Source organism: Scophthalmus maximus, chromosome 8, assembly GCF_022379125.1.
Source record: "Scophthalmus maximus strain ysfricsl-2021 chromosome 8, ASM2237912v1, whole genome shotgun sequence".
NCBI classification, from domain to species: domain Eukaryota; kingdom Metazoa; phylum Chordata; class Actinopteri; order Pleuronectiformes; family Scophthalmidae; genus Scophthalmus; species Scophthalmus maximus.
In genome coordinates, this window is record NC_061522.1 from 12,523,401 (window position 1) to 12,550,642 (window position 27,242).

The window sequence follows — 27,242 nt, forward strand, 5'->3', positions numbered from 1 at the left end:
ATCTAATAACCATTTCAACAGTGTAAATACTTAAGTAATTTCAATCTCATTCTGTTATTTTGAGCATCAAATGTTACTGCAATTACCCAAATGTTATCATTCAAAAGTCACATGAACCGTCCTTTTTTATCATGTAGTGTTTGTTTTAAATGAAAGGTACAATTTCATAAAAAAAACAAATCTAATTTTTTATTGTTTTCCTCACAGCAGTTAGCAATAGTTTAACTATAGCAAGCCAAAAAATAAATACAAATTTTAAATTATTAACAATGTGTCTCATCCAACAGAGCAACAGTAGCATTTCACATTAGTAGGGCACAGAATCCAACACACAAGCGTGACTTCCTGTCTCAGTCTTTTACTGTCTTTAATTTGCAAAGATTAATTTTCAGTGTCAAATGACACAATTCACTTTTGTCTGTATGGATTGGGGGGAAAACAAACATGCAGAGAGAGGAAGTCATTGTGGTGTAATTGAACTCGGCCCAGAAGAAGCAGTAAGGACACGAGGTTTAACATGCAGGGGGCGAAACATTAAGACATTAGGAAAATACTACAAGCAAAGTGCATAAATATTTCAAATCAAAGCTGGAAATAACAGATCCCTAAAAAGCTACCTTAGGCAAGCCATTTAGAAAAATCTCACTTTTTAATTTTCCATGTACAAAGAAAAAAGTTATTTTCAAAAAAAGGGTGATGTGGCCATTGTAAGTCACATTTATTTTCCCTGACAGATGTGAAAGCACAGGGCAACCGAGGCAACGATGCCCTCTGTTACCCATTTTAAAAGAGTCCAGCTGTTCAATCAGAAACCATCTCCAGCCTGTCAAACCCCCTCTGCACCGATCACTGATTGATATTGTACAAGCACACACAGAATTGTATGTCCATCGAACCAAAATCACCCGTTCCCACAAGCTGTGTCACCTGATCTATTCACAGAATTTGTGCGGGCACAAGTTGCAATGATGGAAGAAGATCTGAAAAAAACGTACACACACGCGCACACACGCACACAAACAGCCTCCCCTGTACATCCACTGTTAATGCAGTGCATTCATTTGTCATCGATCCTGGTCTATGACTTCATTTCCCTTTGTGGCTGCGGTGCTCCCATGTGCTTTTGGCAGGTGTACGGAGGCCTGGCAGGGCCACATAGTCTTTCTGGAAGCGAGAATTGGGTGTTCTCTGCCGTTTCCTCTCGCACTGTGTGGTAAAGAAGGTGTCCTGGAAACGCATGCTCGAGGCCGTGGACTAGAAATAAAAGGGAAGAAATGGGAGAGCACCGATGAGTAAATAGTAAAACATCCCAAAGTATTTTCTTTTTTTTACTTTCATGCCTTATATTATCAAAAGTATTAAGCTTGTGTTTGTGTGTGTTGCACATAAAGTCTAATACTTACAAGTCTACGTTTCACCTTTTTAGGCAGGTCTTCGTCTAAAGTATACACATCTTCTCTCTTTGCCAGCACCTGAGACCCGTCCTCAAACTCCACCTGAGACAACAGGAAAATATTTTGCACTTTATCTCTTCAGTTTAAATAAATAAATGCTTTTCAGTTTGTCTTTTGTTATTCACCCATAAAAACCCATAATAATAGGTCTTTTTCATTACAGTTAATATTCTCCTAAAATGATGCTACAATTGACAATAGGTCAAGGATACGACAATAACGAACAGTGTTTTAAATGGTTTTTCATTTACAATGCAGATATTAACAAAGAATCTCCCCAAAATTTCTCCACCGTTACCACCTTTATTATGGAAAGCATGTGTCTGCTGACTGACATGATGAAAAATCATAAAAAGCTTGGAGTGCGCGGGGGAGGAAAAACAGTACCTATGCTCTCAGTTTTCAATGCCAGGTAGATCAGAAAATTAAAAAAAACTATTTTTGAAAATATTTTAAACCTAAACACACCTTGACAATTAAAAGTTCTTGTTCAGCCTTTTTCTAAAACCTGACCCATCTTATACTCGCCGTGTGCGTCACAGATGCATTTGCGCATAACTAATGGTTGACGCCCAGCTCAACTAAATAAAGCTTTAAGTGGAAACTGCATGACTCTTTGCTTAGTGAATATTTCAGTGAGTTTGAATAATGCAGATTGTCACCACCTTCTCATCCTGCTCTCGCTTTATGCATGTCTTTCTCTCCCCATCTGCCTTCACGTTCTCTGAATAGTTGGAGATTCCTATATATCTTTTCATCCTCCCATCATCTTCCATCATCTCTTCTTTTGTCACCATGACTCCAGCACCTCCGTCAGTCGGTCTCAAGTGCCACACAGACCCATGGACTTGAGCGACGTCAGAGCAGTCACGACGGTTCCGATGCGGAGGGGGTTCAACCGGTTTTTGCTTTGACCTACATCCGAGCATGCGACTTTATTCAGCACTTACACAGAAAAGATTAAATCTGCACAGCTGTGTCACATCCATCATCTCTCCTAACTGCTGTCATGATTGCGTAAGTGCATGTATGTGTACCTGGTACATGTAGGAGACGCTGGATCCCAGGTATTTGGCCCCGTAGAAGAGTCCGTCGGGCCATTTCACTTGAACGGCTTCTCCCACTTCCGGAGGACCCAGATTCACACAATCTCTGCTCTGAAAATACAAAGAATGATGAATGGTTGTGTAAGTGCTTGATTGATTGTCAAAATGTCTGCAAAAAGACGTTGAGAGTTTTGATGTTGAAAGGATTCGTTTTGAGTTTTAGGATAGAACTGAGAAGCTTAATTCAGACAAAGGCAAATTACTTCACAAACATTTGGTATCGTTGGACCTTCTGCTGAGAAAGTTTCAAACTTTCCATCATTTTAACATCTCATTATTTTGTTAATGTTTACAGAGACCTTAAAAACAAAAAATAAGCACATTGCTCACTGTTGTAAGGCCGATGTCAAACCTCTTATGAGATTTTTTTTTCAGACACGAATGTTGCTGTTAACAATTAAAGAACGCAGCGGGAGCAGCAAGAAAGTAATCACTTGAATAAACCTATGAATTTCAACTCCTATATAACAGTAAGTGTATGTGATTATTTGCTGCTACCATGACAACCCAGCGGTCCTCTGATATTCTTTTTTCATTTTGAGTTGTCCTTTCAGAAACCCACGTCGTTTCACTCACTCACTCACTCTTGACCTCACTGACACTTTGCAGCTGCACAACTTAAAAGACGTTAAAATGAAATGTTCCGTCTTTTAAATTTTTAAAAAATAATTAAATATCTGATATGACCTCATACAACTGGGAGGTGATCCTATTGGAGCTGTGTGTAATCAGACATATTCTCACCACTATGTCCTCGGGGTAGGTGTCGTTGGAGAAGGAGCCGTCATCGAACATGACCTCGTAGAACATCTGGGAGCTGATCTGCGTGACCTTGGAGCTGTAGTAGCGCAGGTTCTTGTGTTTGGAGATCACCGTCTGACCCAGTGAGATGGCCGACTGGCACGCTCGCTGCTTCTATTATACAGAGCAGGGAGCTGTAATTAGACTCATGTAGGACAATTGATACAGTACATTTTCAAACTAAATTCTATTCTATTTTTTAGGCATCATAACCAAAATTACCAAAAATAATCACCAATCAGCCAAAACATTATAACCACCAGGCTAAAAGTGTATATGCACTTCGTGCCACCAAAACAGCTCTGAACCGTCAAGTTCTCTGAAGGTGTCCGGTGGCATCAGCCACCAAGATGTTAGCATCAGATCCTTTAAGTCCCGTACAGTTGTCAGGTGGGGCATCCCCGGATTGATACTTGATCGCATTTAGATCTGGGGAATTTCGGGGCCAAATCAACACCGTTAACTCTTTGTCATGTTCCAGAAACCATTCTGGACCAATTTTTGTACCGCCATTATGGAATCCTGTTGCCATGGAGGGGCAACAATGTTTAGGTTGATGGTGCGTATCAAAGTAACATCTGCCCTGAATTCCTGGACCCAAAGATTCCCAGCAGAACATTACCCGGAGTATTGTTGCCTTCCTCCCGCATTGCATCCTGCGGCCACCGCTTCCCCAAGTAAACAATGCGCACACACCTGGCTGTTCAACATAATGTGTCATAATGTCCACTACTCTGTGGAGAAGTTTGGGGGTGGACAGGAGTCAGCATGGGACTGTGTTGACTGTGTGAGGGCTCTTCTGTGGGATTAGACTAGATGGGTCAGCCTTCCCTTGGGAGCCCATGACCATGTCACCTGTTTGCCATTTTTCCTTCCATGGACGACTTATTAACACTACATACTGGCAACGTCCAACAGAAACCGCTGGTTGGGAGTTGCTCTGACTTCTTGCAATCAAAAGTTGCTCATTTGTCCTGCTTCCAACATCAACTTGAAAGAACTGACTGTTCACTTTCTGCCTAATATATCCTCCCCCTCGTCAGACAGCATTGTTACAAGATAATGAATGTAATTCACTTCATCAATGTTTTGGCTGATTGGTGTATTTTCTCATTCTAGTCATGCAGTTAGTTTTGCTTTCATTTGCCACCTCAATACAATAGAGGTGAATATAAGTTAATATGTGATGTTCACAGCATTGAAAATCACATTTTAAAAATGTAGTTTAAAAAAAACCCGAGTAAAATGTCAAAAACACTGTCACAATCCACACAGACCTTGCTCTGGACAGTTTTCATTGAAACTGGAGGTTAGGTGAGAAAATGTTTTAGTGATTTGAGAGAAATGGAGGCAATTCAAGCATTTTAAAATTGATACTTGAGCTTTTTCTAACAGTTAAAGAAAGATTAATTAAATAAATCCAACAATAAAGTTATTTTAACCAATTACAAAAATCACCACTGCACCATTTTACTTAGTGTACAACCAATGATGGCAGCAGCTAACTTTACTTTAACATAGTGTCTGAGTTATGTTATACAGCAGCTTGGTAAAAACATTAAACAACAACATAGAATTAAGATACAACCTCAAATGTACAAACCGCCCTGAGTAGATGTGTTATTCATTTAATCTCCATCAATCTTGCAGAAGACTGATGAGATGCCAAAACATCGCCATTTGTCTATTCTTAGTGACCACAACTTGGTTCATAACAGCTGTGGGAGACCTAGAACTTACAGCTGACGAACTCCGTGACTGGTGTCTATGGCAGGTGATTGACACAACATACGGCCAATCATCAGGCTCCATGACCACACCAGCGGCGTGAGCACAGGTCACATGAAAGGAGGTGGGACACCGGCCACATGAGCACTGGATACAAGCGCCTGCCTGTCGCCTCCCTGCACAGCGTTTACGACAATAGATGCACTTCTGTAGACACAGACAGAGCAGAGCAAACCGTCAGTACCAAGCACTGATCAATCAGGGCCTCAATTTACTGAGGTGTTCACTTATAATGTGGACAATTTCAGTAAGTGCAATGTTTGTACGCAGATTAAGTGAAAGGCAGGACAATGCATAAAAAAAAATGGATTGACATTTTAAGTATGCTGATAGGAAACGTGCTCCCACAACAGCAACCAGAGGGGGGTTTCGTGAAGGAACTTAGGAAAATGAAAAGTAAAAAAACAAACTTGCATGAGGACTAACAAACCAGGATTAATCTGTTTCATTAAGCCACGTTAGAGGTAGTGCGATCAGATTAGAGCCAACTCAAGTCTGATTCAAGACCTGCTTGTTCATGACTTTCTCACGCGCGCGCGCACACACACAGTTTAGACAGGAACTACAGCTCATACCAATTCAGAATAAAGAGAGTTGAGACAAACACTGTGATATGTGTGGCAACAGACAAACACACACTCAACACATACTAAGAGGACTAAAATAACAAAACTAAAACACAACACCACTGCAGTTAATAAAGCAACTGGCAGCATGAGTTTGGCAGTGAGTTCATTCTTTGACACGAGTGGAGATTAACTTTTGATTCCACTGAACCTCAGATGGTTGCAGATGTAACAGATGCAACACAAAACAAGCCAGGTGATGCATTCACAGCAGGAAAATTATATAAGCAGCGTTTAATCAAGAGCACTGAAGATCTTGGTCAGTTAAATGCAATGTGAAGAGGCAAAGATGGTGAAAATGTCACTTTCTACAACCATTGATCAATGTTGTTTATTAGCTTTATTTCATTTGCACTGGTTAAGCCTGAGATAATGCTCAATCCAGGAAGAGACAAGTCTGGAGGGATGGGTTTCGATGGTCTTACTTGTTGAAACCCCCCACATTAAATACAATTTTGAGTTAATAAGCCTGGTTTACTGAATTAAGTCTAGTTGAACTTATCTCGTTTTAGTCAGAAGACAGTTTTTGAACAAAGAAAATGTATCTGAACAAAGCAGGAGGACAAGCAGTCCATGCATTGCCAGAGCCAATGTAAATTTTCAATAATTTCATGGTAAAAACATTTCTGTGATGAGAAGGAAATGGAGAGTACATGCATTCTACACCCTTGGTAGAATTATATGCAGACTTCACATCAGTATGCAGATGTGTAGGGTAATTCAAAGAGGCAGCTCGAGTTTTTGCTTTGCTGCGTATATACATACAGGACAGTTTGAGGAAGTAACATTTTTGTTAAACAAATATCAATGCTCATCAAGTCTGCACAAGGCCTTCTGGATACTAATGGAGTATCTTTGTTGCAGTGAAGGATACCCAACATCGTTCAATTGCGAACCCTGTGGAACAGGATGAATTTAAAATCTGTGTTTCCACTTGAGTCCTTGAATATGGGTTCAAGAGAAATGACAGCAAATTAAGGACAAAATGCCGCACAGTGAACCATCGCTGGGTTTTGGCATGAACTTCTGACATTATTCAAAACCATTAAGTGCTCCAGATAATCATATCTGTGAAATCAGCTGAACACACTGTTATTGGATACGCTGGTGTAAACAAAACACTGAAACAAGAGAATAAAAGGAGGAGAGCCAGAGCCGAGTCGTAACTGTCAACAGCAACTTGTTATTTCACAGCTACAATACAAGGAAAACCTCAAATGCGACCAATCAGATGACATCATTTGAGGCTTCCACAACAAACCGGTGCTGCTACGTCTATGTTGTGGTGTGTTTATACTGCTGCACACAAGGAGGGCGTAATAAACACAAACACACCCTACACACAAACGCCGCCATGCATCCACGCACAAACACACTTTTAAAGCTATCCCTTGGTTTTCTACACCAAACAGCCCATCAAGACCATTTCCACTACTGTGGCATCTCCCATCTCCCCCTCTCCCACAAATCCTTCACTCTGCCACTAAAGGGGAGAAATGACGACATCCTCCTATTATAACCCCACTTGCTCCCCATTCCTCTTTCGCTCCTCTGCGTACCTCACATCTCACTCCCATTCCCTTCACTCTCCTCCGAATAAAACCCCCATCTATGATCTCTCTATCATTTACCCTTTGCGTCACTTCCCTATACAATCCCCCCTTCCTCTCTCTTGTGGTGCTGTTTCCCATCACTTTGAAGGTAATTTATTAATTTGCCTAATTCCTGGGATTCTAAACATGTTGACAGATAATAAGTCTATGAATAGGAATAGTCTAATGAGGATGTGGCAAAGCAATAAGTGAACTCCAGTGTGAATTAGCTGGTTTTAAATATGAATTCTAGCCTATGGGAAGGTCTGATGGAATGTAAATAGTCGAATCACTATTTTATCATGTGCATAGAAGAACCGGGTGTGCTTGAGTTTTCAGTTTGCTGTGAAGAGAAAAAACATACAAACAGCACAGTTTGAGGAAGGACAATTTTTGTTTAACACTTGTCGATGCTCATCGAGTCAGTACAAGGCCTTCTGGATACTCACGGAGTATTTTTCTTGCAGTGAAGGATACCTGACATTGTTCAATATTTCCACTTGAGAGACCTTGAATGTGGGTTCAAGGGGAACAGCAGTATATGAAGGACAAAAGACCGTAAACTTGGCGTGTCTAAATGGCCCATGTTCATGGCCCTGGGAAGAATAACGCATCATTTGACAGGTGGATGAGAAGGCGATACTGTGCAAGGTTTTTTTTTTTTTAATAGTCTCTTGTCCTTATCAGGTAAGCCTCTGAAATACATGCCCTTTGTTCATTTCTTTGGGAAATCAATAGCCTGAACTAATTAATTAACCTAGCCAGCATTAATTCCATTTAACCTACTCACTGGCTTCGCCTTTACAATTATCAGCTTAGTCTTCTTAATTCGGATATCAGTTGAGGATCGGGAGGTATTGTGTACAGCGACTCTCAAAGAAGTCCACTTTCCTTCTTGCACGGCAATCCCAGAGGCAATGTGAATGTTTCATTTAAAATTGGTGATAAAAATCTTTAACTTTATCCCTTTTTTCTTTTCTTTTCTATTAATGAAGCTTCGACGGGTTTGCCACTCCTCTGTTTCTGAACTGTGGGACTTTCACTGTGTGACCAACTTGGCCTACATTTCATAAAGCCTTTTCCCGTACCTCCTCCATTATGGACAGTACTGCACTGATGGACTGACTGTCACGGCCCACCTATTGAGGCCAGCATGACTGTGATGATTGTGATTGGCCCGCTACACAACATGTGTGTGTGTGTGTGTGTGTGTGTGTGTGTGTGTGTGTGTGTGTGTGTGTGTGTGTGTGTGTGTAGAGGGGAGGTATGTGTGTTTTTGTATTCATCTACATTTATTGGTAGAAATCCAACAAGTATGAGAAAGTTGGGTCAACATTTTTTTATTGTGTGCGAGTTTGTGTGTGTGAGAGACGCTAACCCACTTTCCCCCCACCATGTCTCTGCCTTCTCCTGGGTGTATTTGGGTGCCTGTGTTGAACCATGCGTTAAGAACATTCCCACAGTAAATTATGAATGTGTATGTGTGCGCGTCTGTGTGCATGTGTGTTGTGCGATTGTTAATTATGAATGAACTGAGCTGCTGCAGGAGCAATGGGTCCAGTGCAAGCTTTAGAAAAACACGTGGCTCACGCAGCAAATACACAAATGATGAAGTGGACAAAGGGGAAAAATAATAGTGTCCAAAATCTCTCTTAATTGAATTTAAATATCAAATGAGATGAAAACTGCATCATCATAAATCAAATGCTTGTTCTACTACATGGATCTTTGAAGAGGCTTATTATTATTGGCATTACTTTAAATTTAAAATCAGATTTAAAAAGAAAACTGTTTTATCATCAACTGAAGCACGGTTCATCCAGAATCGACTTCTGTCAGCATGTTACTGAAAAATTGGCAGCAGAAAGTAAAGACTCCTGGTCATCATCTAGTGTGAATAAAAAGATTGCTGTCATCGCATCTTTAGATCAGATGGACCTTTCAAAAGGGAAGACACTTACAAAACGTATGCAGGATTATCAAAAAAAAAATCTGCTTTCAGCTGCATCGCTAAAAGGAGTTGGTACTGTGACAAACTTTAAAAAGCATTTAACAGCTAAATGAGGAAGAACGGTCTCAAAAAAGGAATTGAGATCTGTAACATTTTGACCATCATCAGCGTCGTGTCAGAGGCTTTTATGAGCGTCCCACCCTTTCCAGTCTGCACTACAATTTTTCAGATTGTGTGGCCTGTGGATACGGAAGCAGTCTTTGTGGTTTGTGCATTCATTTCCAAATGAGATTAATTTAAATCTGGTGTGAAGAGATATGATGCATATCCCAGTAAAACACCCTGTGGGTAATGTCACTGTGTACACAAAGTTAGTGGCCCATTCACTGACTGCAGCAGCAGTAGGATCCCCTGGGCCATTTCAATGTAGGAACATCGATTGGCTGCTTCTCTTATGGTGGATTCGGACAAGTGGTGTTACAACTGCAGCTGAAAGGATTTGTCGATGACCAACAGAAAATCAATCAGCAATTTTTCAATTTTCAATCTCCTGCTGCATTTGTCATATATGAAAAGCCAACTCTGTAAAATGTCCACACCCAATTTTCCAGAGTTCATGTAAAAGTAAGTAAATTATGTTTAAGGTAGTTGTTACTAGTTATTGTTATTTGTAACTCATGTCATGAATCAATTAAATATCCTTTTCAGAGGCTGGATCTCCCCTTTAAATGTCATGCTCAGTGGGGAAACAATAATGTAAGTTGGGAATGGAGGGCAGTATCCATCTGTGTTATCCATCTTTCTTGTGTGAGGATGGACCTCTCTGACACTTTGGTTTCTGCTGAGCTATCATGGTGCCTGCAGCACAAAGCTAACTATAGAGGCAACGTGTCAGGTCTGCTGAGACGCACTCCGGCTCTCTCATTAAGCAAACACACACACACACAAAGTGCATGCACAAACACAGGCAGACCGCCACACACCCATACATGTATAGACAAACACCTGCACACGGACAGCCACACACACGCACAAAACCCCCTTGCCCACCCACCAGTGGTTAATTATCTAGCTTTGATTGCGGGCATGTTCGTCTCACATTGTTAATTAGAACTGTGAACACTTCATTAATTAGACTGAGCCAGTCCTCAAGGACCTGGGGAATTCCAGTACTGCATCGGGGGGTTGTGTGTGTGTGTGTGTGTGTGTGTGTGTGTGTGTGTGTGTGTGTGTGTGTGTGTGTGTGTGTGTGTGTGTGTGTGTGTGTGTGTGTGTGTGTGTGTGTGTGTGTGTGTGTGTATGTATGTATACGTGTGTGTGTGTGTGTGTGTATGTGTGTCTCCTCACCAGTTTATATCGCTGCATGGGGATCCTACTGGTGTCAATGGGACTTCTTTTGGCTTCATCACTGAACCTCGCCTCTGGCAGCGCTACAGTGCACATCACATGGGCCCATCTGCGCACAAACATACGCACGCACACGCAAACACACGCACATAAAAACAAACAAATTAATACATTATAATAATTAAGACACAGACAATTTATTTGTCTGCGCTCTGGAGATCAGAGATGAGTATGCAGAGCTAATCACAGAACAAAAAGCTAGTCTCACTTGTCGTTTTGCGTTTTCTTCAGAGCTCCACCTCTGAGATTACAGAGACAGCATTCCTGAGAAAACAAAGAGAATCCAGTTAGCAACATCAGTAATATCCTCTCACATGCTTAAGTAAACAGCTCCATATAATAACTGCATGGTGTGTGGCACAAGGTCAGATTCAGGGATAATGGTCATTTTTGTAAGAGCAACAGTAAAAGACTAAAATGAACCACTTTCATATTAAAAAGGGAGATTATTTTTATGCCCCAAGACAAGTGTAGTTTCACTTGTTTACTTGCTGCATCTTTAACTTAAATCTGTTCCAGTGTGTTCTCCTCCTTAGTAACACAAAGTGACGATACCAAAAAGTTACCTGCAACACCTACTTTGGGAGAGAAATTGTGGGGATGGTCTTCAATATTAGCGCCATTAACACCCCTGGTATGACCAGTAATTGTTTTTTCTTTGCCTTGCACCTACATGTAATGTGCACTCCTTCGGGGAAAACCACTGTCACAGGAAGAAAGTGTGTCATCATATAGAGGAAAAATGCCTTACTGCTGTAAAGCTTCCTTCTGTACAGCGATCACACGACCATTGCTTGCTGATGTCATCTGCAGCAACACCATAGCAACCTAGGAGTCGAAGGGACGGATGGAAATTAAGGGGAAAAGTATGTCAAAACTTACAAGTGCCCCTCTGGCTCAAATACTGCTATACTGCTTTACTCTCACTTGGTGGCATTGTACCAATGTTAAGTCTACATCAGTTATAAATAACAGACAAAACACCACATCCTCATCATTTCCAGAGATTCTTCATAGAACGCTGGTATTGTTCCATGCAGGAATGCCCAATATTGCAGACTAAGTGGAAATGGAGGACTTGATGGTATCAAGGTCTGTGTAGTGGGAATGCTGGTGTGGTTGAGAGAGAAATGCAGGCAACACATGAGAAAGAGTTGGTGTACATCTGTGCATTTTTGTTTACAAATGTTTGTGTCCATGCACATATCAAAGTACTTTGACTGCTAGCTGCCACACAGGACTTGGACTGGCGTGACAGTGTGCTTTGGTTTCAGACACGTGTGCAGCTTGCGCAAGTACGATATGGCTGAGAGACACGGCTCAGCCTAAAGTAGCATGAAAAACACCAGACATTTTGTGTAAATATTGTGTTTTTTTGTATGTTTTTTGTCCGTGCCCTTGGTGTGGCATAAATGGTTTATAAAAAAATAATTGTGGGGGCTTCTGACAGGAAAAAAAAAAGTCTTAACTATGAAACTCAGGCAAGTATGATTCTTTTCAAAGCTGGCAGCTGCTTAAAATCCCTGGGTTACAGGCTTTACAAACATAAGCTGGGAGGAATATTTATTCGTAAGAAACCCTTTGTATATATGTCTATGTCTCCGTTCTTTTCCCCCACAATCCATCAAAAAACCAAAGCATAAAATCTGAGCTCACCTCTCTTTCCTCTCCCGAGTTCAGATATCAGAACGTGGGGGAGCTTATATCAACTTGTACTTATCTTTGGGTCTCAATTCTCAAAACCAAACTTGTGGCTTTTTCCATCGGTGTCAAATGACATACACTTCATCTCCTACTCCCACCCTAAGCAAGTAAGTACATGTGTAGTGCACACACTGTTCAACAGTTAAGCACTCACAGTCCAAACATAACATCTACAGTATACCCTATTCTCAGTGGACCCCACCATGAGGTAGGAAACAATGTGTGTTTCAAACTTAAAAAAGTAAGTGTGTGCATATGTGTTCACACAACCACGTGTCTGTAGAAGACTGGCTGAAGGCAGAAGATATTGGCAAAATGTGTATGGATTGGAGAAAAAGATAGAGCCTTGTTAAAGTGTCTAAATGAAGCATTGCAATATTTAACAACGAACTGCTTGCAGCACCAGCTTGGGGCTTTTGGATAGGAAGTATGTGTGGTAGAGACAAGAGGATTCACCCTCATTCGGGTGACGAGAGAAATAAAATACTCCAAACCACAGCGGGTGGGGGGGGGGGGGGCAGAAAGGGAGGTGGAACATTGAGATGGAGTGAGTCAGGACTTAAACTCACTGACCCTCTTTCAATGACATTAGAGAGACAAGCACGATGTGTAGAAACAAAATAATGTGGGTTTGTGAGGTGGCTGGTAAACAGATACCAAACAACACCGGTATCAACTTCAGGAAACACAACCCACAACACAAACTACTCCCTCGTGCACACATACTTGCGTGTACTTGCAGGCAACAGCCCTGGCAGTAGAGCAGGGGGGAGGTGCCATCTTCCTGTAGCAGAGGGTTGGTGGGAGTTGGGGGACAGTTCTGCTCCCGGAAAGAGAAACAGATCTCTGGGACGAGGGGCTTGCTCCTCCTCAGACCTCGACAGGGATGCGTGGGGTCCTCAATTGGAGAGGAAGGTATGGAAGTGTCCTTATCTGTGGCAGGTCTTTTATCCTCTGCTTTGTCTTCAGGCTATGGAGGGGGGAAAAAGGAGGGGGGGGGTAATGAAATGAAAATAATTTTCCTCTCCTCCCTCTTTATAATACTTGCTCATTTGGAAAACATTTTAGCCAGTGGAGGATGGGCTGTGGAGCATTTTCTGTGTTACAGCAGCAAAGGGAATAGTAAAAGAAAGGGGCGAACATAAGTAAATAATAAATAAACATGCATTATAAACATAAGAAAAGAAAGAAAAAGGTACCTTCAATAGTACACAATATGTATATGTAACCCACCACACATAAAATTGATTCAGTTTTACAAAGGACCATGTGTAACATGACATTACATGGTCTTTACTCTTTCTTTCATTGTACATAATTTACTAAGTTACTAAATAATCTACCAGGTTTGCAAAATCTTTCTTTTTCAGATGTCACACTATGCTGAACAGGATGAAGCACTGCAATGGTAAACGCAGCTCTAAGTGTAAAAAAAAAAGTGTTAATCCTTTAAAATGAAAAAGGAACTCTGCAAACGAGGAATTGAATTATAGCAGGACCTGTGGGTTTGCTGGAAAAACATTAGGCACAGTAACAATTGTCAAAGAAATCCCAGATATATGCACTCCAGACAGGTTGAATTTATATCACCCCACCTCCCCTAAATGATGAAAATGATGAAAACAGATTGATCTGCACGTATTGGTTTCTCCATCGTCAGCTCAGTGGCAAGGAGATAGTCATACTGTACACATAATGTGTGCTTATGCTTGAGAGTGTAGATATCCATCATTGAACAAATGCACTGGAACTGTAATGGATTCTAGATCCAAAGATATCCCAAATGACACTAATCATATATGTGTGTTCCACTCCTGTTTACCTGATAATAGGGCATGAAGAGTGTGCACACAGCACAGTACGGCTGCACGGTGGCTGCATGAGCGTTGTACTCCCTCTCTGCTGTGAAGCAGCTCTTCCTGTTCTGCCACAGGTAGATGAGGGGCTTTGCCCACACTTCCATTTCCTGCTCCTCCTCCTCGGCCAGGCTTGCTTCAGGGGGCTCTACGTGGAGACAAAGTGAAGCCTCACAACCTTGTAATCACTTTCGACCCACACGGTGATTCAAGCAATACCAAGTGCAAGGCTCTCGCCTAGTAGTTTGCTAATTGAGCTGGTTATGAATCGTGTTACATGATTGTCAAAACCATAGCATGCATCATTCTTTAAGTCAGATTTAATCCCCCCCCCCCACAGTGGCGACGATTTCCTCTAGTGACCTGAAACATTTTCAATGAATGGGCAGCTGTCTGTTTATAAAATTGCACAGAATGATTAAGAGCTCTTCATCATAATCATAAAATAGCCATCTCACAGCCATGGTCATTTCATGGTCATTTCTACCTCGGGGATAAACAACTAAAATGGTCACTGAATTATTCATCCGTTTTCACAACCATGGAAATGAAGACTATGACTGTGTGTGTATGTCCATGTTAATGGAGCAACACCCCCCCTCCATCCTGTTATAACCATGAAAACAAATAGAGTATCTATCACTAGGTCATTTTACTGTGGTAGGCCTGAGAGTTATATCTGTTTGCTTTATGTGCACATTGACGTCAGAAGAATCATTTGGGGGGGGACATAAAATGTGAAAAATGAGATGGGGAAGTGGGGACGGCACAGTGGAATGGCGCAATGGCTATAAAAGCTGCACTGTGGGAGAACAGAAAATGTTACCTGACATTACTTAATATTTAAAAGTTTTGTTTTGTTTGTAGCTGCCTTACAACTACAATTATTTTCCTTAGAATACCTTCTAGCTAGACACACAACCCTTTGAACAAAGAAAATGTCACGGTTTATACGAATGTTCGAAAGAGGGTTTTGGTCAACAAACCCAACTGGTAAAAAAAATAATAAAATAAATTATGGCAACTGTATTCTGGTTCACTGCAATGCATCCTACAGAAGTCAAAGGAGCATGGTTTCTGGCATGGTGCCACCACTATGCAGCACAAACCACAACTGGAAATGTGGTTGGAAAGTGTTCTTATTGTCTCTGTTTGTACCGGACATAAACATGCATCTTGGGTGATCTGATCACAAGTGGACAGCTCTGTGTTTGTCAGTTCACACATGCCTCTCCACATGCGTCTTGAGTGACCACTATTGATCGGATCTCCCACTTCCACACATACAAACGTAGGCTTCATCTGTTCTGTTTGCAAAGACCAAATGCGTTGTTTCGAGTTGTTAGCCAGTCCAACTATGACAGATGTGTCCGTGGTCAATTGGGTCTGGACATTTTCCAGAGTTTGCCATTCACATATGAAGAACGCAGCAGGAGCTTGTCTGAGTAAGACATGTTTACAACAGTAGGAACATTTCTGGAACATTCAGGCGAGGGGTGGCGCCTTGGTAGAGCTCTCGCTCGCACACTGTGAATATTTCGGATATTTTCCTGCTGTATTCTCACATTCTGAGATTCTCCATAAATTTTACAAAGGTGCTGGCAGGAAAATTTCCAGAAAATGTCCAGTGTGAATGATCGTGACCATATGCAACCCCCTACCACCTCCAAATATGGTCTGAGTGATCAGGTGTGTGTGTGTGTGTGCGTGCGTGCGTGCGTGCGTGCGTGCGTGCGTGCGTGCGTGCGTGCGTGCCTGTGTGTGTGTGCGCGCGCCCACCATCATCACTGGTGCCCTGTTGTTTGACAGCAGTGGTTACAGCCCTTGCAGTAGGTTTCCTGAGTGGGTGGCGCCAGCTCTTAGAGGTCCTCTTCACTGACAGGGCAGGGTACTAGCATGGAAGACATTAGAGGGCAAATAATCTATATTTGTACTTGTATATGTAAATTTTAGCAAAACACAAATATGTACGAATGCGATTCAAACAAAAAAAAATGTTGAAAAAGCACTTACAGCACAAACCTCCCCAGGTTCCAGGCCTAGTTCCTCACACTCACAGTTAATTGTATCATTTTCATCCTCTTCTTCTTCCTCCTCTTCCTCATCAGATGAGTCCCTACTACTCTCTCCCTTGACACTATGTTGTTGCTCAGCTTGTTCACCATCAGATGCCCCTTCTTCCATATCAGATACCAAATCCTGTTCTCCTCCCATCCCACAAGGTAAAACACCAGTATCTGAATGTAGACTCTCCTCTTCCTCCCTTTGTCTCCCCAGCTCCCTGCACAGGGAGAGGGCTTCAGCCCCTTCCACTTCCCCTCTCTGGAGCTCAAACTCTCCACAAAGTCCCAGGGGCTCCACCGCACCTACTGAAACCAGAGAGGTGGGCTCGAGCTGTGCCCAGGTGAGAGGCCCACCTTCTTCTCCCTGGTTCTCCGACTCTTGGTCTGGGTCCTCCAGGTCTGTGACTTCTTTGCACTGAGGTTCAGTCCACATGGTGTAAGGTAGAGGGTCATGGGTGAAGTCAGAGGGGAGCTCTGAGTGCAGACTCTGGATGAGTACTGCAGGACTCTGGGAATTGAAGTTTTTCCAGATGCTGCTGGAGAATGGTTTGGGCTCAATGTATGGGTTCGTGGAAGTACAATGTGAAGGAGAGTATGTAGTGTGAAGGTTTAGTTTTAATGCTGAGTGGCTCTCATTTTGATTGCATAAAGGAAGGGAAGGGGCTGGGGGAAAATTGTTCGACGTACTTGTTAATAGAGACCCAGCTGTGCTCAGACTTAATGTGCCGTCTCTCTCAGCTGGGTCTTTTGAGTTATCTTTACTTGGTAACTCAGCTAAGTTGGATTTCTGCTCTGTTGGAGGCGCATCACTCTGAAATAGCTGGCCAGGCGAAGCTTCACTCTGCCCAGGAGTAAGATTTTCCAGCTTCGTATGATCTTTTTCTGCAGTAATGTCTGGCATTATTAGCATTTCGTGGACACCACCAGATGTTATTTTGTGCATAGCATTGGCAGTTAAATGAGCCGCGTTTCCTTCTGAACCCGACGCTACTGCAACTTGGCAACTGTATTGAGAATCTAAATGCCAGTTGTTGGCACGTTCTACTGTAAGAGGATCTTTTGATAACATTAATTGAGTTCCTTTCTCTTTCCGCTTGGCTCCATGTGAGGACAAAGAGCCAGTTGGTGTCTCCCGCTGTAACACAGGTGCAGCCTGGTAACTGCACGGTGTAGTTTTCGGGGCATCAGTTACTCCATCATCAGCGGGGGTGAGGGAGGGCATCTCTTGGGTTAGTACAGGTGGCAAAGGGCAGATTCCAGCCTTATCCGCTGTCTCTGGGGTGAGTTGTGGCATATCCGCTGCATTGCTCTGTAGCAGAGGAGGGAAAAGACTTTCCTCCCTGCTGCTTTTTTCTATATTGTGTCCAGAAGGGGCGATTGAGCAACATGGTGTGCAACTATCCCCCCCTACTGGCTCAGCTTTGAGATCATAAAGTGCTTCTTTGGTGGAGTGTGAATTGATATGTTTTGGATCAACAACTTTTGTCCATTTTCTCTGCTTGTTGTTAGTGTCATTCTCAGTACCCGTGTCCATGCTACAGTCAGTGTTTGGTGTTAAGCTTAAAGTGTCTTCTCTACAGGAGGAACTATTTGTCTGAGCGTCACAGTCAGGGGCACATAGGTTCATCTCGTTCTCAGCAGTAGTGCTTGTAGTGTGAGGAGATGAGCAGAGTTTGTTGGCCTCCGGGTGAGGGACTCTGTCAGAGCCGTCCTGAGAAGTTGAGAGGTCTTGTGGTTCAGCAGAGCAACACCTTGACTCATTAATTCTGGGATGCATCTGGGTAGCCTCAGGCCCTTGGCTGAGTCCTTCAGGAGTCCTGCTTGGGACCCCTGACCCTGAGAGGAGTTGAGGGTCAACGTGAGTGACTGTTTCTGCCTTTAAGTCATTCTTTACTGGCGAGGGCGGGGGGGGAAACGAGCTGCTGTGAGAGTTATGGGACGGTTCCTTGTTTGAAAATCCAAAAATATTACTCTCTACGCGATTTACCTTCACCACACACATCTGTCTGCAAGGATCTGTTGAAGATAAAAAAAAGGTTGGATAAAATGTGAAATCTGTCAGGTGAACAAGAACTGAAAAAATATTTGTATCGATCTCATTTGAGAGAACCTCCAAACTATAAAAACAATAGGCACAAAGACAGACTAAGTCTCAGATCATGTACACACATACACTCACTACCAGGTCAGCATGTGCACAGTCTCTTACCAGGAAGCTGAATAGAGATCTGATTCTGGTTGTGCTTTGACTCAGCTTCTTTTTTCTTCCCTTTCTCTTCTTCCCTGCAGTTTGTTCCTGCTACAGACCTTCGCACCTTGGGCGCAGGAGGACCACCCAGGCCTTTCCTCTTGCTGCTGCCGAGCATTGAGCTGTCATCCAGGCCAACGGGCTCCTCTGTGGTTCTGAGGCGCTTTGAGCGCATACGAGAGTGGCTACTGCTGTAAAAAGGGAGAGAGATCAGAGGCAATTTAAACTAAAACACCTGGTTAACAGTGACAAGCAATGAGAGCAAGAGTGGAAGTTTGTAACATAGGAGACAAGGGCATATGGCTTTTGCCAAATATTTTTGGTCATATACTCGAGGTCACCTTGTCTTAAATTCATCATCACAATCCAATGGATCTTCCAATGTTACATAAATAATGTACCACTCTTACTCTGTTACTTCCACGAGCGCAACTGGCACAATTATCGTGTAATAATTCCAGTACCCTTTATTAGCAGGTTTGGTCTTGTGGCGCCTCTGCAACCAGCTCTGCAGCTCTGGTGTTGTACTGGGAGTGGCATGTGTGTGATCGATTGGAGTCGAATCCTTTCCCAGCATCCAGTTAGCATACCGGTCAGGCTGAAAACGCTTCACAAAGGGTTCCATGGATATCTTCACCATATCCTTGCTACACGTGCACTAGAGGAAGGAAAGAGGAGGACAAATATGATATCTGCTTTGGACATTTCATCAATGACATGTGGGACACAAGTTTAAGAAAAATGTCTCAGACAGATATAGGTTGGATGCTACCTGTGTGGCCACCTTTCCATAGTCTATCCAGCGCAGAGTGGCAAAGTTGGTGGACTCTGCACAGTTGAAGCCATGATTGAAGCCAGCGTGGTAGCCATAAGGGAAGGTGATCATGAACTCTCCAGCTTCCTGAGTAATCTGACAGTTAATATAAGCAAGGGAGAAAGACAGAGGGAGAGAGGCCGGTTCATAAGATGAGACAGAAGACAGAACATCGAGCTGTCCTTTTGGTTATCAAAAATTTAACAGAAATGAAAGTTAAAAAATTATTAAAATAAGCTACTGCAGATTTTTCAATCAATCACAGCAAGCACTGCCAATTTCTGTGTCAGGAAAAGTTATTTTCATAATACTGGTAAACAAAGGAAGCATAAATGGTGAGAAGAGGAGCACTACCTTATCAAAGGGAATGCCATACTTCTTCAGTATGGAGGGGGAGATTAGAGTCATCTTGTGCCGAAGAAAAGCCTCACATCCCTTGAAGCTATTAGGAAAGAAACCTGGCAGAAAATATAAACGGGCACACACATCATTAAAACCCATGTATTTAAACTGTTTGTTTTGCCTGACAAGAAAAACATTCAATGTACAATGACAAATGCAGAAGAACAAGATTAATTGAGAATGTCAGCAGGACAAATTCAACTATTTTACCTGAAAAACAAGAGACAGGTTGTTACAGATCATTTTTACCTTGGATTATTGTCTGTACCTACCAGGCACATATGTAGTCTGCTATGATACTTATCCAGTAAGTGCCATTGAGTAATCTGCATTGAAACTAAAGACTTATTAATGACATTTTACATTAACCACTTAGCTCCCCCAGCATGAATTTTACTTGCTTGACACAGTTATTTAGTGATAAACGCAATAATACGCATTACACTTTTTAGTCTAATTCCATACAGTATGGATTTTTCTTAAGTGGTTTGTCAATACATTAAATATTTGTACAGTTTATAGCTCTACGAACAGCAGATTTGCATATTTGCAGCCAGACCTCATTAGCATGCTGCATCTTTAGCCTTGCCATTACCTCCAGTGCCCTCACACTGCTGATTTAATTTATGTGCGGTACCTTGTTGCAGACCTGTTTCTGTTTGCTGCAACGGTTATTTAATAATTATTTAATTGCCTCCACCATATCCGTTTTATGGAGGATACAAAGAGAATATAAATGATTCTTTTACCTGTAGCCAGACGCTCCAGTCTCTTCCCATGCTCAGGGGGGATGGCATACCTATTCGAGACAACAGAAAGATGTGGAGAATACAGAATTACTTTCTCCACAGCGTACGGGAAAATTCTGAACATATTTTGTTCATCATCCCAACAGTGTTGCAAACACGGACAGCGGCAGACAAGTTTCCTGGAGGAGACCTTACTAAGTCAAGACTGCCATCAAGTGGTGGATCAATGAACGATTGCAAGATGACTGATGAACCTTTGGCAGAAATGCACTCTTAATAAACATGGTACAATATACAGTTTATCTTTGATCACGTGCAAACAATCACATTTCCTGTATCTACTTCATCCGTTTGATATTAGCTTTTTAAGTCAAATGCTGACAATTTATAATGTTTTCATTGCTGAAAATTGTCAACATTTTGCCTCCGATACATAACTTCTGATCACTGATTGCTGTTGAATATTTAGAATCTTACTTTGACTTTAATCCACAATTTTTGATGCCGCGACTTCGACGCAGCCTGAATTTAAACTATTCCCAAAGAGCGTGACAGAATTCCCTCCAGGTTTTGACGAGGCATTCCATTTGACGAGCACCATCCGCCCTCAGGCCTGTGGCGTTTCTATCATCATATCAACTGTCAGCTTAACAGAGCAGCGAGAGAGATGGTGAAAGGGGGAGGCGACCTCAGGTAGAGGTGACATGGGTTGAGTTGGAGGGGAGGGGGGATTGAGAGGAGGTGAGAGAGGTGCATCTTTAAGCTGCTCCCCTCTAGGGGCGAGATGTCAAAAAAAAAAGAGAGATTAAAGTGTGTGTGTGTGTGTGTGTGTGTGTGTGTGCGCGCGTGCGTGCGTGCGTGCGTGCGTGCGTGCGTGCGCCTGTGACACTGATCCCTGTGGGGTTGAAGGCCTCACTGCTCTAATGAGCAAAACTCCCTCCAGGGCAAGAGAGCGATAGAAAGGTAGCGAGCCACGCTGACAAAGAAATAGACAGCAAACTCCATCTACCTGCATTCTTCACCTCTTTTTTACAGGTTCCTCTCCAATTAAACATCATAAGCACTTTAACAAATACCAACCAGACTTGCTCGTTACCGTGTAGTCTGGCGAATACTGTATTTTCTATAAAATTTCAACAAGATAGTGTGAGACAAAATCACAAGACATTAAAGGCTTAAAAAATGCCCAAAAAATATCTCAAAAATAAAAATAAAATGTACAAGGCAGCTTCTCCACACAGCAGCAAGATGTATGAAGTTGCAGAGAGTAGTAATAGGGATAATGCTACTAGTAGTATGCACATTTTTAACTGCCTCGGGCCTGTTCACTGTGGGGTTTTTTGTACTCAAGTGTGTTTTGTATTTTTACAATTTTGTACTCTAACTGTAGCTGCTATGACAAATGAATTCCTCCCCCAATATCAATATGTAATCTATCTATCTATGCTTGTATTGATCAGTATTGTAGGGTTTAAGATAGATTTACAGAAATAATTGAAAGTATATGGGTGACTCATTAAAACATTAAATTTTGCCTTGCTCCACTGTGTAGACAACAATGATAGCTCCAGAGAAATCAAACCATATGCTTACACCCATTGAGATTCACACAGTTCCAAACACATTCCCTCCCTTGACAAGCAATTGAGTCCCTTACGCTATATATTGTGCCTTTTCTATTCTCACTAGTATTCAAACTCTCCTAAGTATAGTCACTGCGTATGGCCTCCTCCTAAGTGTGAAGTGTGCAACTGAAATTCTCGGCGAATCAAATGAATCCCATGACTTTGCATTTGATTCAAATAATGTTTGATAATGAAAAACATCGAACAGGAGAGTGCTAAAGACGGCAGCCCTGACACAAATGTGAATATGCATTATAAGTAGAATGTGTGAAAGGATTTCAAATAAATCATTGTCCTCACGAGAGTATAGACACAATAGAAATAGAAATGGACAGACCCTTAAACCTAGAAAAATACTACATAAAAGAGGTGAGGCACAGCACGAACAACAACAACAAGTACTGAACTTGTCTTTAATGCTGTTGCAAAGTGACAGTGATGGTGATTCAACATTATGATAATACAGGCTAGTTTGTTTAAGCTGTGTTGCACAACTGTTGCCAACCCAAAGTGCCTAAATTGCTGTCCCACACTAACCAGGACTTGGGCTCGCCAAAGTGGAGGTAGTTGATACTGTACAGGTCCATATCTTCAGTGTGCCAGGAGAAAGTGGTCTTCCACATGCCAAAGTACAGGTATGGAGTGTTAACCCCCTGGATTGATACGCCACAGTCCTCCTCGATAACGTCCAAGACGGAGTTGAGGTGGCCAATGTTCCATTCCTCTACATCCTGGGAGATTAGAAACAGATGAAGGGTACAAGTGGTCAGACTGGTTTTGCAGTTGACTATGGCATTTATCAGTCATTGTGCTCCAGGTTGGCCAGCTGTCACATCTACCCTTCTGTTAAAAATAATGGGGCCATTACCTGGCAAGCAGGATTGTATGCGGGTAAAATGTGAAGCAGAAAAAAATCAACCAATAGCATCCACACTACAACCATAACCAATTCCACCAAAATACATCAATATGGCCACTTTGCTTCTATTAAAGAGACAAATGCCAAGTGTACTGCACCACTAAAGTCCTGCTGTTAATGTGTTTGAAAACTGTTCAGTTGCTTTTTCTTTCCATGCTGAGGGAAGGTTGGCAAAAGCTTCCAGCCACAACACTGGCACAGTCCATTTTTATTACAACAACTATATAAAACATTGTACAACACTTTCCCCACCAAAGAATAGCTATGATTTCTTTGGACAGGACAGTTTTCTACCAAATATCCCAATTGCCGAATTAATTTCAATGTTGCTCTACACTGAGTACAGTGAGCGCTCTGACCCTGTGTTATGAAGGGAAAACGTTTAATTATTATTTTTATAGATCTTGATACCCTATTGAAGTCCCTATGTGTAAAATCTTTTTGATTATTTCATGCATTCTGATTCCTTTGTAAGTAGCTATAGGAATCAATTCCACACTATGTCCATCCATTCCCTCTGACAAAATGTGTGTATTTACTGTCCACTCCAGTGATTTCCATGATTACTTCTCCTAATTGCAGAACCAATGAAGAAAACAATCTGTATAGCAATGAGCCATAGTGAAACTAAAAAGACTGATCACATTGGGACTTAATACTAAGTGACAAGGATTAACCAACATGTAGGTAAACAGGGAGAGGAGGAAAAAAAGGAAGAAAATTCATCTACCTCATCATAGAGGCTGCCGCTGACATCAGCACCATATATGGGCGAGACAAAAGTGAGATTCTTCCAATATTTCCTCTCAAGATCTTCATAATTCAGGTAGCGAGGAGTACAGTACCTGCGGAAAATAAAGAAATTGCATTTGCTAATGTATATGTATAGCATGAGTAGCTTTGTGTGATGAAAAACTTCTTAGCTGATAATACACATTAGATACATTCTATACCCTACATAAATATCAATGCTGTTCAATTCGTTCCCCTCCACCAATTTCTCACTTTTCTTATTGTAAAATCAGAAGGTTCTCCTCTATTCTATAAAACACATTGTATGACAGATTTTACAGTATAACACCAATAATGTAACCTATAGGAAAAAACTGTGATTCTACTTTGGCATCACAAAATGAACCTCTTAAAGCAAATGAATGCTGTAATGTGCGCATTTTCCTTTCCTCTAAAACAATAAATCAGACACTAAATATGGTTTAAAAGTGCTCCATCTTACTCACATGTCACTGTTTGCAAGTCGCCTGAACTCCTGCACACTAAGAGGCTTCTTCTGGATGTTGTATTGAGTGAAGAGCCCCGACTGGCCAGCCACCATCTGCTGGATAGGAGCATCGATCATCAGATCATCTATGTCGTCATAGGTACGCCGGGGCTTCCAGCCTTTAGGAGGGATCACCTGAGGGACAAACAGAGATGTAGAATTAAAAGATAGTTTATTATTTAGTTATCACACATGTGTCTGAATGTCTTTCTCTGCAGGTCTTTATTTTTTGTCTCTTATGGCTGAATGATGTGCCTTCAGTCCAAAATGACATATAATGAGACTTTTGGAACAGTCATCAAACTGAAAGCCTGCAAAAGAAGAAATGGGGACACAAAAAAGTTGATTGCATGGTTCTTAGTTTTTTCACTGTGGTTGAAACTTCAAGTCAAGACCGACAACATAAACCTACCTTAGCCAGGCCAGCGCGGTGAGCACCCTGAGACTCCATATAGACCAGGTACTGATTGAAGTTCCTGAACTCCTCCATGGTGGGCCTGAAGGTCATTATCTTGCAGGTGGGGTTTGCAGGGGTGTACACCTCTGCACCCGCCATCCTGCCGCTTCACCAGATATAACCTGCACAGATGATTACTATATTAGTGGGAGATGCAGTCTATTCTGAAAAGAGACACAATGGCCAAGGATGACAGGGAGAGAAAAATCCTCAAAATTTGAGAGGGAATTTGTAAAATGGAAAATCTGCTTCATCCATTTTTTTAAGTTAAAAACATTATGTCTGTAACCATGTCACACATAGGAACATTTCCAGCATTTGCTACACTTACTGCTTCTAACGACCTCTTATCATCTGTTTAATTTGATATGGTATTGCAGTGATAAACTGAATCATGGTATTACAATTTTATATATATATATATATATATATATATATATATATATATATATATATATATATATATGCTACTGAATTCTTCTGGGAGGTGTTTTTGTTTAGGCTCTATTTCTCTAATACCTTCATAATAGGTTTAAATTGAACATTTCACAATATTTGCCATTATGTGTTATGTATTTAACCATAAGCTGCCATAAAAAGAAGTTAAAAACTGCCTATGTTTTTCCCCGATACACCCATTCAATCACTAGATTCTGCACTTTAATTAGATATTACCCGTTTTATAATTTGAGCTTTTATATCCGCTTCTATACTTTTCAAAGTCCAAGATTCTTTCGTTTCTGTAAAGAACACTGGATGACCTACGTGCATGATGATGCGCTATTCGCCTTTACTGGAGTTATTGGACCCGAGCTGCTCTGTGTGTAGGTGACGCGTCCACCACTAGATGGAGGCAGAGATTCAACAAATGTCGATTTGATCCTTTGATCCTTGCTGATTCCAACAACCCCTTCACAGATTTTGGTCCCATCCCATCCCAACTCCCAACGACTCGCGCATCCAAACAAAGGACCACGTTGCCCCGAGTGAAGCTGTTGTGGGTTTTTTCCAAGCCTGTGTTTCTTCAGACCCGCTGCTACTTCACTGCAAACTACACCACAACGACGCGCGATCCGATGATGTAACAGGCCAATGAAGGCTGAAACAAGTTCTCGCATGAAGCCAAATAATTAAAATCAGCCACAGCGTTAAGACACATTGTGATCAGAGTCTTTGTTTTAAAAAAGAAAGAAAAAAAAGTGTGTATTAAAACAATAACTTCCAACTCGTGGGTGATATGTATATTATGTCCACTTGATAATAAACGCACCTGCTGTTACTGTGACACAGTGAAATCTCGCTTGAATTGTAGTTTCGCTTTAGATGCTGCACGAGCGTCTGTTGCCTGGCTGAGCTTTGTTGTCTGCCCGTGTTAGCTAACTAGCCGACTAGCCTGCGTGTTGTTATGATGCCAAGCACTGGCTGAGCAAACAGCGCAGCTTGGTCGCTCGGTCGACTAGCTCACACCGGGCACTGTTTTGATTCGAATGTGTGTTCACGGGACCCGAGTCAAGAGCACTCGGGGACAGCAGCTGAGGGGGGGGGGAGAGCGTGGCTAACAATAAAGCTAACCTAGCTAACAACATTAGCTAACTTGTTGGTGTACGAGTGGACGGGGGTTTAAATGTCCCTCGCAAGGTGGCTGCGCGCAGGCCCGTAGCTGCCCCGCTGTGACTTCGTGGGGGTACGAATGACCCAAGTCTGCTTTCAAAAATAATGCGTGCGCCCTTTGTCTGCATCGCACAAGTTGAGCAACAGACGAACGGAGCGTGACAGGCCACACGGTGCCCGCTGGCATGAGCGTGTGCCAACTTATCTCGCTGGCAACGCCGAGGGCTAGCTGCTGCTAGCTCGGCTAATTGTGCACAGGAGTAGTCGCGACATTTTTTTTTTTTGCGCTTTTCTAATGAACTGGGACAAAAGCTTGGGCTGCCAATCCGTGCGCGTTTTTCTCGCGGATATATCACGTGTGGTCAGCGAGGAATTGCACGTTATTTACCTTAATTTAGAGAGGCTGAGTGGTGGTGTTGTTAATCCGCTTCCTTGTTCGTCCAGCTGATTCACATGACAGCTGCTCTGGTGGTTGCTGCTGCTGCTGCTGCTGCCGCTTCGTGCAGTGAAAGCAGCGGCTGCGTTTCAGTCCGCCCCCACTGCTGCTGCGCTGCGCACCGCGGCGGTGGAGGCCGACTGCGGTGCGGCGCGTTGCATCCGTGCACTGTGAGATCTGCGGGGCCCGCAGCCGCGTCGATGGACTGGAACGCAGCCAGAGAGGAGCCGTCGGCAGCGACTGGTGCACCTGCAACCTCCATCACTCATATGTTTATTTCTCATTTCACAGTAGCAATTAATCCAATTGGGAAAAAAAGAGGAAAGAACAAACAAACAAATTGAAATTAGTTTG

At 42.3% G+C, this 27,242-nt stretch overlaps 1 protein-coding gene across 7 annotated transcripts; it reads right to left on the reverse strand.

The window, feature by feature from the left end:
* Positions 1–167: 167 nt before the first annotated feature.
* kdm4c (lysine (K)-specific demethylase 4C) lies at positions 168–27,084 on the reverse strand. Of its 7 annotated transcripts, none has more exons than XR_004794141.2 (23): positions 26,841–27,084; positions 24,797–24,963; positions 24,344–24,519; positions 23,836–23,950; positions 22,724–22,917; positions 20,562–20,611; positions 19,765–19,868; positions 19,369–19,506; positions 19,061–19,254; positions 18,558–18,787; positions 16,299–18,364; positions 16,065–16,176; positions 14,252–14,433; positions 13,156–13,399; positions 11,477–11,553; positions 10,934–10,989; positions 10,666–10,774; positions 5,102–5,296; positions 3,305–3,475; positions 2,492–2,611; positions 2,120–2,369; positions 1,404–1,496; positions 1,206–1,254 (listed from the first exon to the last, which is right to left on the reverse strand). XR_004794141.2 is itself a non-coding variant. In XM_035636336.2 (22 exons), the coding sequence occupies exons 2-22, from the start codon at positions 24,938–24,940 to the stop codon at positions 1,087–1,089; spliced, it is 4,923 nt and encodes a 1,640-aa protein (XP_035492229.1). In that variant the 5' UTR covers positions 24,941–24,963; positions 26,841–27,083; the 3' UTR covers positions 168–1,086. The 7 variants fall into 7 exon arrangements, 5 of the variants coding, with proteins under 5 accessions (XP_035492229.1, XP_035492228.1, XP_035492227.1 ...); XR_004794142.2 differs by having other exon boundaries at positions 1,237–1,254; positions 1,419–1,496; XM_035636336.2 differs by lacking the exon at positions 2,120–2,369 and having other exon boundaries at positions 168–1,254; positions 1,419–1,496; positions 26,841–27,083.
* Positions 27,085–27,242: the final 158 nt, after the last annotated feature.

Coding starts and splice junctions, on each gene's coding strand:
- kdm4c (XM_035636334.2), bottom strand. CDS start 24,940: ATGGCGGGTGCAGAGGTGTACACCCCTGCAAACCCCACCTGCAAGATA. Junction 18,788..19,060: donor ACCAAACCTGCTAATAAAGG/GTACTGGAATTA, acceptor CCCTTTTTACAG/CAGTAGCCACTCTCGTATGC. Junction 5,297..10,665: donor CCATGCAGCGATATAAACTG/GTGAGGAGACAC, acceptor CTGTGTCTACAG/AAGTGCATCTATTGTCGTAA.